Source organism: Siphateles boraxobius, unplaced genomic scaffold (assembly GCF_051911475.1).
Source record: "Siphateles boraxobius isolate OS27281-9 unplaced genomic scaffold, OSU_SipBor_1 13, whole genome shotgun sequence".
NCBI lineage: Eukaryota > Metazoa > Chordata > Actinopteri > Cypriniformes > Leuciscidae > Siphateles > Siphateles boraxobius.
In genome coordinates this window covers 26,239,188-26,255,057 of record NW_027508733.1, presented here as the reverse complement: position 1 = coordinate 26,255,057, position 15,870 = coordinate 26,239,188, and the positions used below count along the sequence as shown (strand labels likewise).

General features: G+C 43.3%; 2 protein-coding genes and 1 long non-coding RNA gene across 8 annotated transcripts in view; 1 reads left to right on the top strand and 2 right to left on the bottom strand.

Annotated features, from left to right (window-relative positions):
* LOC143736164 (CD276 antigen homolog) overlaps positions 1 to 15,870 on the bottom strand; it is a 686,062-nt gene that overhangs the window by 335,287 nt on the left and 334,905 nt on the right. The gene's annotated exons all lie outside the window — the stretch shown is intronic.
* On the top strand, positions 10,701 to 12,428 carry LOC143736158 (E3 SUMO-protein ligase ZBED1-like). Its single transcript, XM_077226782.1, has 3 exons — positions 10,701 to 11,657; positions 11,752 to 11,940; positions 12,043 to 12,428. The coding sequence occupies exons 1-3, from the start codon at positions 10,730 to 10,732 to the stop codon at positions 12,366 to 12,368; spliced, it is 1,443 nt and encodes a 480-aa protein (XP_077082897.1). The 5' UTR covers positions 10,701 to 10,729; the 3' UTR covers positions 12,369 to 12,428.
* LOC143736177 (uncharacterized) overlaps positions 13,866 to 15,870 on the bottom strand; it is a 33,850-nt gene continuing 31,845 nt past the window's right edge. The window contains exon 3 of the long non-coding RNA XR_013203374.1: positions 13,866 to 15,644. This is a non-coding gene — a long non-coding RNA (uncharacterized LOC143736177). The remainder of the gene's footprint in view (positions 15,645 to 15,870) is intronic.

Here is a 15,870-nt window from a genome sequence, read left to right as displayed (position 1 = left end):
GGGCCAGCGGTTTCACTCGGGGCTCCCCTGGAGGACAGGACGCCGATTGCAGCATCGGAGGGTGAGCTGACTTCTAGAGATGATGACTCGGCTGCATTGTCTCCCTCCGGGAGTTCAATGTTGCCCGAGCCGGATCCAGAATTATCAGCTATGCTGAAACGGGCCGCCGAGGCTGCCGGGCTCGAGTGGAACCTCCACCGTGTCCCGTTCAGTCTCGGTTGGAATCTGGAGTTTGGTATCTTGGGGCGGGCCGCGCTGGTTCTCAGCTCGCCGCCCCAGTGCCTTTCTTTCCCGAAATGCATGGAGAGCTTATCAGGTGGTGAACAGCATCTTTCTCTGCCAGAAACTGCCTGAATAGCTTTTCCCCCTCATTACCCTTGATGGAGGAACGGTGAAGGGTTGCGAGGTGTCCCTCCATTGGAGCGGTCTGTCGACACAGGTGCACCTGTGTCCGGCGGCCGCTGCCTTTTGGGGGGATCCTCGTCTCCCCCCTAAGGCCTGTGAGTTTCGTCCGTTCCGACGGGCAGAGCTTACAAAGCCTGTGGGCAAGCCCCTTCCTCTTGCGTGCCATGGCGTTGCTGCAGGCTAGGGCACCCATGGCATGCACGAGGGTAATCCAGACCGTGCGCTCATAGGTGAGCACCGCACTGCATCCGACCTCACCCTCCGGGGTACGGGTGTCGTAGCGTGCGTGATCGGTCTGGCGATGTCCACCTTGGTGGTCCAGTAGCGCCTTCGTTGGCTCAGCCTGGTTGGTATGGCGGATGCGGACAAGGTTCGGTTCCTGGTCTCCCCAATTTCCCAGGTTGGGCTGGTCGGTGACGCGGTGGAGAACTGCATCAAACAGTTCTCTGCCGCTCAAGCGCAGACGGAGGTCATCCGGCACATCCTGCCCCGGTGGCCAGCTGCTGCCTCCACCCGCCGCCGGTGGCAGCTCCTCCGCCTGCTCGTCGCCGTGGGCGTTCTCCGGCCGCCGCTCCTGCTGGCCCTCCGCAGCAGCCTCCACCCAGGCCTCAGCAGGGAGCCGGCCGCAGTAGAGACGCCCAGCCCGCTCCAGGCGCTGCCAAGCCAGGTGGCAAGCGACAGCGAAAGCATTCCGGAGCGGGCCGCCCAGGAATGGATGAGATGCTCTTGGAGTGGCACGATCACTCCCTCCCCCCGGGTGAGGGCCGGGTGGAGCCTTTGTTTGTGTGTGTGTCTGTTTCGCCGCTGGCTCCCTAAAAAAAAAAAAAAAAAAGCGGAGCAAGCGGTACCCACACTTCAAAGAGAGAGCAATTTCATCTGTTCCTGGGTCCCAAGAGGGCCAGTCTGGCGGGTGTGACCCTGTATAGCCTTACACCCCTCAGCTCCCCCTTGGTCGCCAGCAGGCAGCTTGGTGCGTTCGAGGACCCGGTCATCCGCCTTCTCACGCGCCCCCTGCCGCTTGTGGAGACAGGTAAGTGTTGCACAGCACACTAACACCACTCTCTCTACTTTGCTGCCCCACCTCAGGCTCGGCTACCCCGCTCAAGTCAGTGATAGTCATCACATTAGGTGTTGAGCAGACGTGCTCCTGAAAATTCAGTGATATTCATCACACCGAGTGTTGAGCAGTGCTCCTGACTTGTGCGTGCTTATCTTATCCTGCTGGCGAAGGATTTGATATAGCCGCTCCTCCAGCCGGTACGAAGGCCAGTTGTAAACTCGTTCTTCGTGCTACTAGGGGGTGGGTCGTGACCATCTTGGCCCAAGATTGGTCTGCAGCTTTGACCTGAAAGACAGGTGCTTCAGATCTCTACCTCCCGCACCGCAGGCCATCCTGTTTGTTGCGTCTAAGGGTGGAGTATCAGTACAGTGTCCTTCCCCTCGAGTGCTCCAGAGCCCGTTGGGTCTTCAGGTCAACTGGAAGAGAGTAATCTCGCCCACGGGCTGAGTATCTCTTTTCTAGTTTTGGAGAGGTACTCGGTCCAACATGTCTCTCCAATGAGAATGTGTTCAGCTGGTGTTGAAGTGAGAAAGGGTCCCACTGAAAGAACTTTCAGAGGCTCCTGGGGTATATGGTAGTCGCAGCCTTTGGCTCCCTCCATATGTGACCGCTTCAGCGCTAGCTTCACGATCGAGTCCCGAGGTGACCGTGGCAGAGCAGCTCACCCTGTGTGACTATAGTTCATCACGGTCTGCTGCCAAACCCTCTTCAACAGAGGGGCCATGTACAAAGGGCGTGTTTTAACGGGGGCCTGGGCGACCCCCGACTACACGGGCATTCGTGCCTCGAGTTGTTAGACATTGCGACCGTTGCGCAAGCTTCCCCTGCATGTCACAAACTCACCCGTCACCTCCTCCTTGGAGTCAGACGCTTCTGAGGGCGCCTTGTTCCACTCCTCCCGCTTACTCAATCGTGCCGCCATCGAGCCTCACTACAGTTATAGCCAGGGCAAGTGGAGACTCCATCCCCTGGGTCCGGCTGGGTCATGACCATTCCGGGGCCGCTCAGTTGCCCCCCCGGTTTTATTTTTCCGCCAGTGTTTGGGTAAACCGAGTGGACTACCCTTGGACAAACACTGGGACTCAGCTGCCCCAGGGGCCCGCAGAAATGCGTTTAACCCCAGTGAGCCTTCTAAAAGTGACGGCGACTCATGGTCGCCTTGCGCCTGCAAGTCAGTGAAATCATCACTCTTCATGTTGAGCAGAATTGCTCCTGAAACTCAGTGAAGTTCATCGCACTCAGGTGTTGAGCAGCAATGCTCCTGTAGCTCAGTGAGTCCATCACAGGTAGCTCAGTGAATTCATCACACGCAGTGCTGAGCAGAAATGCTCCTGGTGCTCAGTGAAGTTCCTCGCACTCAAGTGTTGAGCAGAAATGCTCCTGAAGCTCAGTGAGTTTATCACACTCAGGTGTTGAGCAGTAATGCTCCTGAAGCTCAGTGAACTTGTCACACTCAAGTGCTGAGCAGAAATGCTCCTGTCGTTCAGTGAAATTCTTCGCACTCAAGTGTTGAGCAGAAATGCTCCTGAAACTCAGTGAGTTTATCACACTCAGGTGTTGAGCAGGAATGCTCCTGAAGTTCAGTGAACTTGTCACACTCAAGTGCTGAGCAGAAATGCTCCTGTCGCTCAGTGAGGTTCTTCGTACTCAAGTGTTGAGCAGAAATGCTCCTGAAGCTCGGTGAGTTTATCACACTCAGGTGTTGAGCAGGAATGCTCCTGAAGCTCAGTGAACTTGTCACACCCAAGTGCTGAGCAGAAAATGCTCCTGAAGCCCAGTGATCTTCACATGTTGTGTTGAGCAATGCTCCTGTCTTTTGCGCCCGTCGCTTGCACCTACGTGCCAAGTCAGGAGAGGAACAGGTCTTCATAGTTGCCCCTTATTGGCCCAACTAGACCTGGTTCCCTTCAACAGCCTTCCTGACTTCCCCTGAGAACTCTTTCGGGGACGGGGCACGATGGCACACGCGTTCTTCCCCCGGAGATTCCGGGTGGTCTTACATCTGAACGCGGAGGTTCAGGTGGCTATCACAAGAACATGTGATAGTTACCATCACTTCTGCGAGCACCCCCTAGAATTGGGTAGCGTGCTTACGCCTTTAGAAGTGGAACCTAGTCGTTGAGTGCGTCTTCTCTCCAGAGGAGATCCTGAAAGCTTTCGATCACTTCAGTGCTCTCTTTCCTGCAAAATGGGTTGCAGTAGGCTGTTTTCCTTCACCCTCAAAATGATGTTGCCTCGGTGTTTAAACGACGCTCATCGTGTTGCAGAAGTATGCAGAAGCACGTTCTGATCGTCAGGTTCCTGAGGAGCAAGGTCTTGTAAATCCTTGTGTCCCTCTTTATCCTCTTGGGCCTTGTCCCTGGTGCGACTGCACTGCAGAGACCGCCCCTGAGCCACTGCAGGCAGTGAGTTAAAAATTCTGATTATATCAGTTCTCCTGCTCGCGTGGTCTCTACTAGAGGGTAGGGACTTGCTCGCTTTCGGTCAACGTATTGTGCCTGGAGTCTGGGCCGGCTAACTCTCACAAGCTGAGACCCCGGCTCGGATTGTGCCCAAGGTTCCTACCTCTCCCGTAATAGGAGCAGGTGGTGAGCCTGCAAGCGCTGCCCTGGAGGAGGCAGATCCAGCCCTGGCTTCTCTGTCCGTTCGCTTGGATGTGTACAGAATGCAAGTCATATACCTCAGACCAGCTCTTCAAGTATCTGTTGGAATTCAGCAGAGAGGGAAGGCTGTTTCCATGCAAAGTTGCACTTAGTGCTTGCCTTCATTTCGGCAAAGATCCGAGATGCAACATGTCCACTTAGGTGTTGAGCTCCTCCATGATGAGTGTAAAGTGCTCCGCCTGGGCGTTGACGATATACTTTGCTAAACAGATTCTAGAGTTGGGGGCTGGACGACACCTAGTTGAACCGCTGCTTCCCGTGGGCTCCCTTCTCATGAAGCCAGTTTCACCGTGAGCCCGGTTCAAGTGTCGGCTTGCTGCGCCATTCCCCTCCTATGGACTGGATACGTGCGCCTTTCTACTCCAGTTGAGTTCCCTTAAAATTGAACCCTGTTGAGTTCCTCCACACCCCTCCGACGTCGGACGTGCGGAACGTCTGGTGTTAGGCCTACCACTCGTAAGCAGTGTGGAACCTGTGTTAGGCTGGGTCCATATGTTGCGGTCCCTTCGGTGACCCCATATGTGTATTCTTCCACGATACGGCTCCCTGCGGTGAGCCCGTGTCTTCCCTCGGCAGAGTCTCTCTGCCGTCACTGTCCGGTGTGTCTCCCCCTGTCTTAGGCTGGAGCCACCCCAGTGACATTCCATATGTTAGACTGCCCGGTTTCCGCCCAGTTCATATGTGTATTCTCCACATTACCTCCCTTGGGTTGGATGTGGCTTCCGCAGCGTCCCTTCCTTCCAACGTACGGGGAACGCTTTCCCAGTGGTCCTGTAGGAACAGCAGTGACTTCCCTGGCCTAAGCCCTGTCCTTCCCCGCCTTAAGTTTGCGGGGGCATCAGGAGGCTTTGGTTTAGGCACTGGAAGGTGGCAGCGTTAGTGGCGTGTTCAATGGGTGATCCCAATTCAGTCGACCGTCGACTACGTCTGACGTTCTCGACTGAAAGGGAACATCCTGGTTGCGTATGCAACCCACCGTTCCCTGAAGGAGGGAATGGAGGACGTAGTCCCCTTGCCACTACCGCTGGACCACCGCTGACCCCGGGTTACTCTCGGCTCCTCAGCGAAAAGCAACTAGTGTGTGCATCCACTTCCGTATTTATACCCGCGCCGCGGGGGCGGAGTGTGTGATGCGAATCACGCACGCCAATTACATTGGCTCGTTCAATAGTACTCGAAGAAGACAGGCTCTCTAGCGATCTCCCAATTCAGTCGACCGTCGACTACGTCCTCCGTTCCCTCCTTCAGGGAACGGTGGGTTGCATACGCAACCAGGACGTTCCCTGAGTACAGGGAACTCCGACGTGTCGTCGGGGGAGTTCCCTGACGAATTGGGATCCCTAATAAAACGCCATGGTGCTGGCCCCTTCCAGCGCAACAACGACAAAATGTTTCACTTCTCTACTTTTAAGGTTTCATCTGTTACTAAAAGGAAAGTACATACTGATATTAGCATACCAACAACTTTTCAAACTCCTTTAACTGAAGAATGATAGAGAGAGAGAGAGAGAGAGAGAGAGAGAGAGAGAGAGAGAGAGAGAGAGAGAGAGAGAGAGAGAGAGAGAGAGAGAGAGAGATTTTGACATAATTTCAAATGAAACATTTAAAATTTATATGTATTTATTGTATGATACGTTTTATTTTTTATGTGAAGCACTTGGATACCTGACGGTTGTGTAAAGCGCTATAGAAATAGAGTTGATTGATTGATTGATTGATAAAACACAATTATGTTTTTAATTGTTTGTGTAATTTAATTTATTTAAATATTACATTCTAATCTAGTCGTTTAACGGTAAATTATAGATTAATGAGCTTCCGGACTTGCTCAGGAAAATAATTTAAATGAACAAAATGCTCTCATTACAATTCTCCACCAAATGTACTAGTCTGCATGCAAGTTATAATTAATTATTCATATTTTCCTTTTAAGCTAGTTTGCTACACAGCGTAGGGAAGAAGAACATATAAAAGGATGATGCACTTTAGTTTTGATGTAACTGCCAAAGATTACAAAATCTGGAGTTACTCTGCGGCTAGTTCATTTTTCTTTAAGAATGCAACCTACCATATCACGCAAACACTGAAATTCAGCATTAAAACTACTATATATAAAGCGTAGCATCAGTTCTGGCAGGTCATGTTAGTCAAGTTCGCCTATCACTATCGCCGATCCTTCAGTATTATCAGCAGCTATTGCGTTTTAATTACGCTCCTCCATCCCCAGTTCCTCCTCTCTTCAGCCAGGATTTGGCATTTTGATTCCCCTTAAATTAACTAATTATGTTGTACATTAAAATTAATTAATGATATCTGCAATACATTCATGTTGGTTCTGTTCTGTTTACCCTAAGGTGGCTGCATGGATGCGCAGGGAATTCTTGCCCAGAACAAAACCATACCGGCAATCCTAACTGTATGCTAATTGTCAATCATATTTGACGATAGTGGTCCTAACAGTAATATTATACTCAAAGATGCAAGAATCACTTATGAGACAACATTAGACAATCTGTTCATTAGAGAGGTCCTTTCTGTTCACAAAAGGTCTTCTATATTACTTCTAATATAGTACTTCTTACCTCCTCCAATGAAAGTTGTAATAGTCCCAGTGTGATTACAAACTTAAAAAAAGAAAAGAAAAGGAAATTAGCATGTAACAGCATTACACTGAAATTATCTTCTTAAAGAAACTTAGTGCCACTTACTTGAAGATTTCCCATTTATGTTTCCCTGTGTTCCCATGTTGGAAGAAAAGCCGTTTGTGAAAAAAGACATGCTTCCAACTTCAGCTTGTATCGGTAAAACCGACTGGGCACTAGCAGGAAAGAGACTGTGTTAAATACTCATAAGAAATGAAACCAAACAACAGACAGGCGGAGCAATAATTTTAATCCCAACCCACCTTATTTATCCACTTCAAGAAGCTCTGAAAGCATTTTGTAAGAGTATACTATTTATATAATAAAAATAATATAACAAGTAATGTTCACCATTACAAAAAATTGCTTTCATTCTAAAATAAAGACTTTTATAATGTTCCATAGTGTTCCAATGTTGATAAAAATGTATTTTTGTGAAAGAAAACATGCCTGCAGCTTCAGCTTGAATTGATAAAACAGACTGCACTATTCATAGTTTTCAGTCACGTGACCTGTGCGGTGGCCTGGAGGGCAAAACAATGGGCCAACATAGCGGCTTACAATTATTTTTCCATAGAGACGCAGCACAAGCCAAAAAAGTTTTGTTTCAAGCCACGAATATTTGAATCACCTCTCAACAGAAGAAAAACTAAGATATGAACACAACTGCAACCTTTGGGCACTTGTGATCCATATACTGCACCTGCCGCTGTATTTTAGTCACCAAAAACCACCAGGTCCCTGCCAGAGGTCCACTTCGGCAATGTTTAAATCTATCTTGTGGAGAATCCCTCACCTTATATTGCCTCCAGGATGAAAGCCTATACAAGTACAGAGAGTTATATGTACTTTCAGTCTGGATGGGTCAATAATGCTGCCGTTTGTGAGGTAAAGAACCAGAAATTCTTCATTATCAAAGTAATGCTTTGTACTAATTAACGCTAGCTATCTAACTTTAATCCATGGGTCATTAGTTTCAGGGTCATTTTTGTCAACATTGTAGGGGAATCTTTTTTTTTTTTTAAGTTAACATAATACATTATTGCATAAATCTAATCTTGTTTTCCAATGTATGGTAAATTATTTCTACAGTTTAAACGACCCCACACTGACGACATGGGTTCCTGTGGCGAAAGAGGGACTGGTGAGATTTGGTCAGCTTTAAAAGTGGTGTGTTCACATGTAGGTGCCATACTATGTGCTTTGCTAGCAGCTGTGAACCAACTGAGTGGCTTGAGAAAGATTTCAAATGTTTGCAAGCTTGGTTTGTTTTGGCCTGTTACAACTGTCACTCACTAAAGGCTGATTTATACTTCTGCGTCGGACATACGCCGTAGCCTATGCTTTGGTTTTAATTTATACTTCTGCGTCGTTGTCCACGTTGACGCACGCAGAGGGAGCATGTGAAACCCGAGGGAGCGGTTTGAGCAGACCAATCACAGCGCTTGTGTCCGCGTAGAATTGACGCGTTGTTACATTTTTGGAGAGGTGCACGTCAGGGTACACCGAAGGGTTCGCGCGCTACGCACAGCCTACGGCGTAGCTACGGCGTAAGTTCGACGCAGAAGTATAAATTGGGCTTAAGATCTGAAGTGGTACATTTGATTTAGGATATTCCAACATCCAAATTCATCTTGCATGCAGCATTCCTAGAGTTTTTGAACAAGTCACCTTCATTTATATAGCGCTTTTAACAATATGGACTGTACAAAGCAGCTTTACAGTGATAATATGAAATTAAAGTAACAGAGATTGTTTTGGCTTTACAGCAGCTGTAGAATAAAGTTATTGTCCAGCTAAAGTTAGTTTTGATTGATTCACTTCCGTTGCAAAGATCATTAGTTAGGGGCTGCTTACACAACACCGTTCTGACAGAAAACTACATGAACTGGAACTATTTTGACAAAGTTTTATCTGGACAGAGTTAAAGGGAAGGGAAGGAGGTCTTCACAGGGGAGAGACTAGTTGACACTTCAGGACTGTGTTGTCGCCATGTCCAGGCGCAGGTCCTTCATTAGATCCGGATATGGCCTGGATCCGGCAGACTGCTGTAAACCTCGGGATAAACAGAGAGACTAATGTTAGCGTAGACGCCATTCTTCTTACGATGTAACGAGTACATCAGGTTTTATGGGAAGTGTTTCAGGTTCCGGCTGACCCAATCTATGCAGCCTAACATTGAATTATAGAAGTTTATAATGTGTTATGTGAATGCTAGGTCAAAGAGATGTGTTTTTAGTCTAGATTTAAACTGACTGAGTGTGTCTGCTTTCCGGACAAAGTTTAGAAGATTAACCACCAGAGTTTCATATACGGTATGGGGCGCTATGGCACATCTTCTAGTACAGAATCTCCGGATCAAAACCCAGGAGAAGAAGAAGCTGAAACAAGTGTAAATTTAAATTACGTGATCATCAATCATTAAACAGCGTGTAAATAAAAAGCTTTGGGGTTGTTGGACTCAATCTACTCCATCTGTGTTTTGATCATCGTTCTGAATCTGAATCTGGCGTAGTCTTTGACTAAAAAAAATTATTTTTTCAACTTTTTTGTTTAAAATGTTTAAAACGGGTAGAAGAAGGCAGGCTGAGGCAAAAGCTCTAATTCTAAGGATGGCTGGCGCGAAACAGACGTTCCGAAGCTTTGCGAGATCCCGAAGCAAAGATGATTCGAAACACTGATCCGAAGCGTGATTCAAAACACCCACGTCACGTGACAACGGCTAAATGAAGCGTCTAAGTGTTTCATCAGGTGGAGTGCTCCTCCGAATCAGGGTTTCATTGATTGGTCGGTTCGGGAACAAATCACACAATCACACAGTATAAAAGTTTTGTCAACGCATTTTCATATCGTGGGTTTTTGTGAGAGGAGTTTGGTTTTGAGATAGCGGATTTTTGGTGATATAGTGACATTTATAGTGCGATTTGTTTAGTTATATTTAGGATTTAATTTACATTTACACATTGACTTAGAGACACACAGAGTACATATAGTGACACATTAATAGATGCATTGATAGAAATATATATATATATATATATATATATATATATATATATATATATATATATATATATATATAGATTAATAGATAGATACATATATTACAGATACATATAGATTATTAGATAGATAGGCTACATATAAGATAGATAGATAGATAGATAGATAGATAGATAGATAGATAGATAGATAGATAGATAGATAGATAGATAGATAGATAGATAGATAGATAGATAGATAGATAGATAGATAGATAGATAGATAGATAGATAGATAGAAATGGAGGCTCCACAGAAGAGATGCCGTACATCTGTGGTGTGGGAGCATTTCCATTTGGAAACCCCAAATAAAGTGAGATGTGTGTATTGTGATCGGCAGCTAGCCTACTGCAACAATACATCATCCATGATGCGCCATTTGAGGAGCATTCATCCTGCCATTCTGCAGGGTGCAGAGGATGGTAGTGTTCCCCCTGTACCAAGGCCTGCTACTGACACTGCTGGGCCATCTAAGCAAGGTATGCATTGTTTGAAATATAGGCTAATTATAAGTGAAATATAATAACTAAGTGTTGGGCCATTGTTTAGAAAGGCCATGGACTAAGACATGCCTAACATCCCAATCACAACTGCCAATCACTTTAAAAACAAATGTTGTCAATATAATATTATACTTTGTGAATATACATTTTATATGTCTACATATGAGTACCCAATCTACAGCCAAGACATCATTTTGTTTTTTTGTAATTGTTGTATTTCTATAATGCACTTTATCTTTCTCTGCACACTGAGCATAAATATTCATAACATAACTTTGTTTAGGAAGGTTTCCAAATGAACCAGTAGACTACTTTCACGGTAGGCTACTATTTTTCCAATATATTTGTCTGAAAGTATGTTTTATCTTCTCTTTTAAAAGGCAGACAGAGGGAATTGGATGAGGCTCTTCTGAACATGGTGGTGAAGGATCTGCAGCCCTTCACCATCGTGGAGGATGAGGGTTTCAGGGCCTTTGTGAACAAGCTTGATCCAAGCTATGTCCTCCCATCCCGGAAGGTGCTTAAAACAATGGTCAGCGAAAGGTACAACACAACCAAGGAGAAGACAATGGAGGACCTACAAAAGGCGGAATTTGTTAGCCTTACGGCTGACATGTGGTCTTCCATTAATATGGATGGATATCTTGGTGTAACATGCCATTACATAACACCAGAGGCAACAATGGCAACTGTTTTACTGGGTGTAAGGAGGTTTTACCAAACCCACACAGCCCAGCATCTCATGGAGGCTAAAGCCTTGCTAATAGCTGAGTGGGGAATAACCTCCAAAGTTCACTGCATGGTGACTGACAATGCATCCAACATGATCCTAAGTGCCCAGCTACTCAACCTTCGCCATGTCCCATGTTTTGTTCATAATTTGAATTTGATAGTGAAAAAGGCCCTGGATCAAACCCCAGTCATCAATGAAATTCGCCAGAAAGCCAGAAAGATAGTGGGGTTGTTCAGATCCAGCTGCAAAGCAAAGGACAAGCTTGTGGAGATGCAGAGCTTGATGGGCAGACCAAGTCTGAAAATGATACAGGAGGTTGAAACGAGATGGAACAGCACATTCGACATGCTACAACGCTTGTATGAGCAACGTGAGCTAGTGGGTGCTGCACTTGCCAATTTAAACAGTGATACTGCTCCCCTGACAAGTCTTGAGTATGACATTATTCAACAGTCATTGACACTTCTTCAACCATTCAAACTAGCAACAACAGAGATGTCAGAGGAACAGAGAGTGTCTGCTTCAAAGCTCATACCATTGTACAGGATGTTGCAGCACAAGCTTGCACAGAAAAAAGGAAATGCAACGCAGGAATCAACTGTACAATTAGGTAGGACACTATGACCATACGTGTAATTGGCCATAACTCTCATATTGTTGTCATTATTTTAATTAATATGGTTTTCTCTTGTGTTGGCTCATAGGCTCACATCTACAAGAAGGTCTGCACTCCAGATGTGGAGGGTACGAGACTTTTAGAGCCTTGGCACTGGCTACACTGCTGGACCCAAGGTTTAAAAATGTGGCTTTTGGAAATCCTGCCAAAGCCCTGGATGCTGAAAAGCACATCACACTGGAGTGTGCTTCACTGATGCGTTCAAACACAACTCCTGGTGAGTTTCAGTCTATGTTATCTTATGTAATGTGATTCATGAAATTTATACTTCATATGTGTTGTCAGTTTATGATTTGTTACTAATTGCCGTTTTCTTCAGAACCACAAATGTCAACATCAGGCCCATCATCATCAACACCAGTTGAAACACAAGACAGTTTATGGGAACATTTTGACAATCGTATCCGTGAGACCCAGATGATACACAATCCTACAGCTGATGCCACAGTGGAAGTGAAAAAATACCTCAGCGATGCGTTTTTGCCCAGAACTCATGATCCTCTAACTTACTGGAAAGAGAGAGCAGTAATCTTTCCTCATTTGTATGTCCTAGCTAAAAAATATCTTTGTATGCCAGCAACAAGTGTCCCTTGTGAGAGAATTTTTTCAAAGGCTGGAGAAATTATCTGTAAAAAAAAGAAGTAGGCTGAGTCCTTCAACAGCAGAGAAATTAATATTTTTGAATAAAAATCTATAAGAAAGGGAGACATTGTGGCTTGATTTATTTTTATTAATATTCATTTTCATGACCAAAATCACATTATGCAATGTGAAGAGACTACAGGTTACAAGCTTCATATATTACAAAAATACAATAATAAAAAATAAAAAAAAACACATTTTTTTATTAGCTCTTTGTAAAGGTTGTTTCAGATCAACACCTGCAAGTGACCACTAGGTGTCACCGTGGAGACGGGTTTCGGATTGATTCGAAGCCTCGAAACAAAATGGCACATTTGCTTCGACTGTTTCATTGCTTCACGAAGCCTCGATCTGCCCATCACTATCTAATTCCAATATTTACTCAAAAAATAATGAAACGAATAAACAGATACAGGCAGGTTGGCAGAATGGACAAGCACTAAACACTCTAAACATTAACAGTGTAACATCTACATAACATCGACAAGGACCAACCAGGACAGACTGAACAGAAGCAAACTAAATACAAGCACTAATCACACATAACAAGGTGAAGACAGGTGACACTGATGAAGATAACGATGAACAGTCTGGTAATTGAGGGAGTGAGTACAGGTGTGGAGACAAGGAGGATTCTGGGGAGTGTAGTGCACACTAAGACAGACAGGTGCAGACGAAGACTGTGACAGCATGAAGCTAATAAAATGTTTTTAAAATTAAAGTACAGTTAAAGGTATTTTTCAAGTATAAAAAATAATATTTGAACATAGTAGTATAGGCCTACTGCAAGTTAAGTTCACTTAAAGAAAACTTGTAGTATAAAACTACTAAACTAGTAGTTTACCGAGAGTACACTAAAAGAAATTGTGCAAGTATACTTGCAGTATAAACTACTAAACTTAGTTTACTGAGAGTACACTAAAAGAGCAATACTAATATATATTTAGTAAACTACAAGTATGATGTTAAGTTCACTTAAAGAAAACTTGTAGTATAAAACTACTAAACTAGTAGTTTACTGAGAGTATACTTCAAAGTGTACTTTCATAAACTGAAAATTTGCAACAAGTATTAAAATAGTGTTGGAAACTTTTTCTTCAGAGACCAGGAGACGTTGGGATATATTTCAAAGCAGAAGTTACTCTTTATTGAGGACTTTGCTGTTGCAATGCTGTAGTCTTCCAAGTCTAAACTCAACAGCTCAAACACAATGTTTATAACTTTCAAGGGGGAGGGATTTACATAGAGGTGGAGACACTCTGAAACATCAGCATGACAGTGTAACTCAGAGCCTCTGAAACAAAGCAGGTAAATAAAAGACAGACGTATCAAAAATGTCATCATATATGCCTCAAAATGGTAAACACTTGTGTGAACTTTCTTAGTTAAAATACTGTTGAACCTAAATTAAACATTTAATAAATTTGTAACACTACAATATTAAACTACTAGAATAGCCATAATTTCACTTGCAGTACAAATGACAAAGGTAATTATGAACTAGTTGTGCACTTAAAGTTTAATAATGTTACACTTATAGTACACTTAAACATATACTTTTATATACTAAAAGTTGACCAATATAGTCCCAAGCGGTATTAAAATAGTACACTTACAAGTTTACTACTAATACATATGACATTAAAATACTTGCTACATAATTATACTTAAAAATATAATTGAACATTACTTAAGTATACTTCATAAAATGAACTTGAAGTATACTTCTTTTTCGTAAGGGCAATATATAACAAATATATATCAAATAAGATCTTACATTCTGTGATACAAAAAAGGTACAAACAGCCAGAATATAACAGCACAAAAGAGTGTAAAAACGTATTGTTTTTAAAACAATGTAGAAATGTTTTATCTGAGAGTAAAAAATAGGCAGAACAGTTAGAGAAATGGATTAGTAAAACTTTTAGCAGAATCTAGACTGGAACATCTTCATCAGCTATTCAAATCAATCACTTATTTGATTCAGATTTTATAAAAAACTTTTCTGGCAACACCTAAGTTGGGTTTGATTCCCACAAATCTTCACCCAAATTCATGCCTTGAATGTGTTTGGCAGTTCTCTTACACGACCACAGCGTTTTGGGGGCCTGTAAATACAAACCTTTGAAAATGGGTTTCAAAGAGCAAGTTTTTGAAAACGATGCCGTTATTGTCTCAGTGAAAACTACAGAACACAAATCTGTGAAAACGGTAATGTCATGCACATGCATATTAAGTGTTTAGTCTATAAACATGCGCGTTTGGCGTCAGAATGTGTATGTGAGCAGGTGTGCATAGTCTTTTACAAAGTGACATCGCCAATTACTGGCCTTGGCAACATAATATAGCGACTTTAGTCGTTTTTGTGGATTTGTGTGAACACACAGAACGTTGTTGTCTGTACAAAGAAAATACTTTTCCATTTTTTGTACATCGTTGTCGTGTAAACATACCCTTAGCTATTTGTTTTTTTCTTTGCATCTTTGTTTCCTTTTCTGTTTCTTTGTTTGCATTTGCTACTATTCATTGTTTGATTAATGCATCTCACCTGTTTCTTGTTTCCTTTCCTTGTTAACCTTGATTATAGAGAGCTTGTTTTCGGTTATTCTTTGCTGATGACTTATATTCAATTATATTCAAAACAAGTCTTATTTTCATACGCAGCTTTGTTTCTCAAATAAACAGATCTTACTTAAGGATACAAAAACACTGTGTTTGACATGCAAGGTGGTGAAGTTTAGGGAAGTGTTCAGAATGCTTATTATTGAACAAATTACAGGCTAAAATAATCATACTACAGGAACATTTAAGGCACAAAACACTTTCAAGACATCTTATGAAGACATTTAAAACTTCATATATCAGTGAACATTGAAGATCCTTCTGTTATAGATTTATTGAATAAGGTTCTTGGCTTCTGCGTACTGTACCTGTTAGTATTTATACACAAACATACACACAAAATTAAAACTATGACAGAGCTGTTTTAATGTGATCAATATTGATTTATTTAACAGAGGTTTATTGTTAAAAGATACATATATTATGGCATTGTTGTTGACTTTACATCAGTTTTCACAAGTGTCTAAAACTGTCCACACACTGTAGTTTTGTAGGTATTTCTCTATGCATCTCGCCACAGTTCTTATAGAGTCACATATTTAAATAGTGTTATTTCTGATCTCACACACATTCCTGCTGTCAGTGTGTCTCAATACACTGTCTGGTTTGTCAAGTACTTCAGGAATGCAGAGCTTCCAGTGACGTCCTCAATCTGACCTGCAGAGAAAGAGAAACAAAAGGGTAAAATAAAAACAGCCTTTTCATAAAATTGCTATTCAATTTGTTTACAGGCATATAGGTTTGGTTGCATGCGTTTCCTTCATGATTGTTTTAATAAAGTTGATCTGTTTGTTTTATATCTATTTATTTATTGTAATATTTGTCTGTTTGACGTTATTCATCCGTCAAATACTGTACCTTGCATGCAAAATCTGAGTATTTG

Bases quoted from the DNA above. Each gene is read 5' to 3' on its own strand.
- LOC143736158 (XM_077226782.1), top strand. From the start codon at position 10,730: ATGGTGGTGAAGGATCTGCAGCCCTTCACCATCGTGGAGGATGAGGGT. The intron at 11,658-11,751 runs GTAGGACACTAT...GTTGGCTCATAG, and splicing joins GGAATCAACTGTACAATTAG to GCTCACATCTACAAGAAGGT. The intron at 11,941-12,042 runs GTGAGTTTCAGT...CGTTTTCTTCAG, and splicing joins GCGTTCAAACACAACTCCTG to AACCACAAATGTCAACATCA.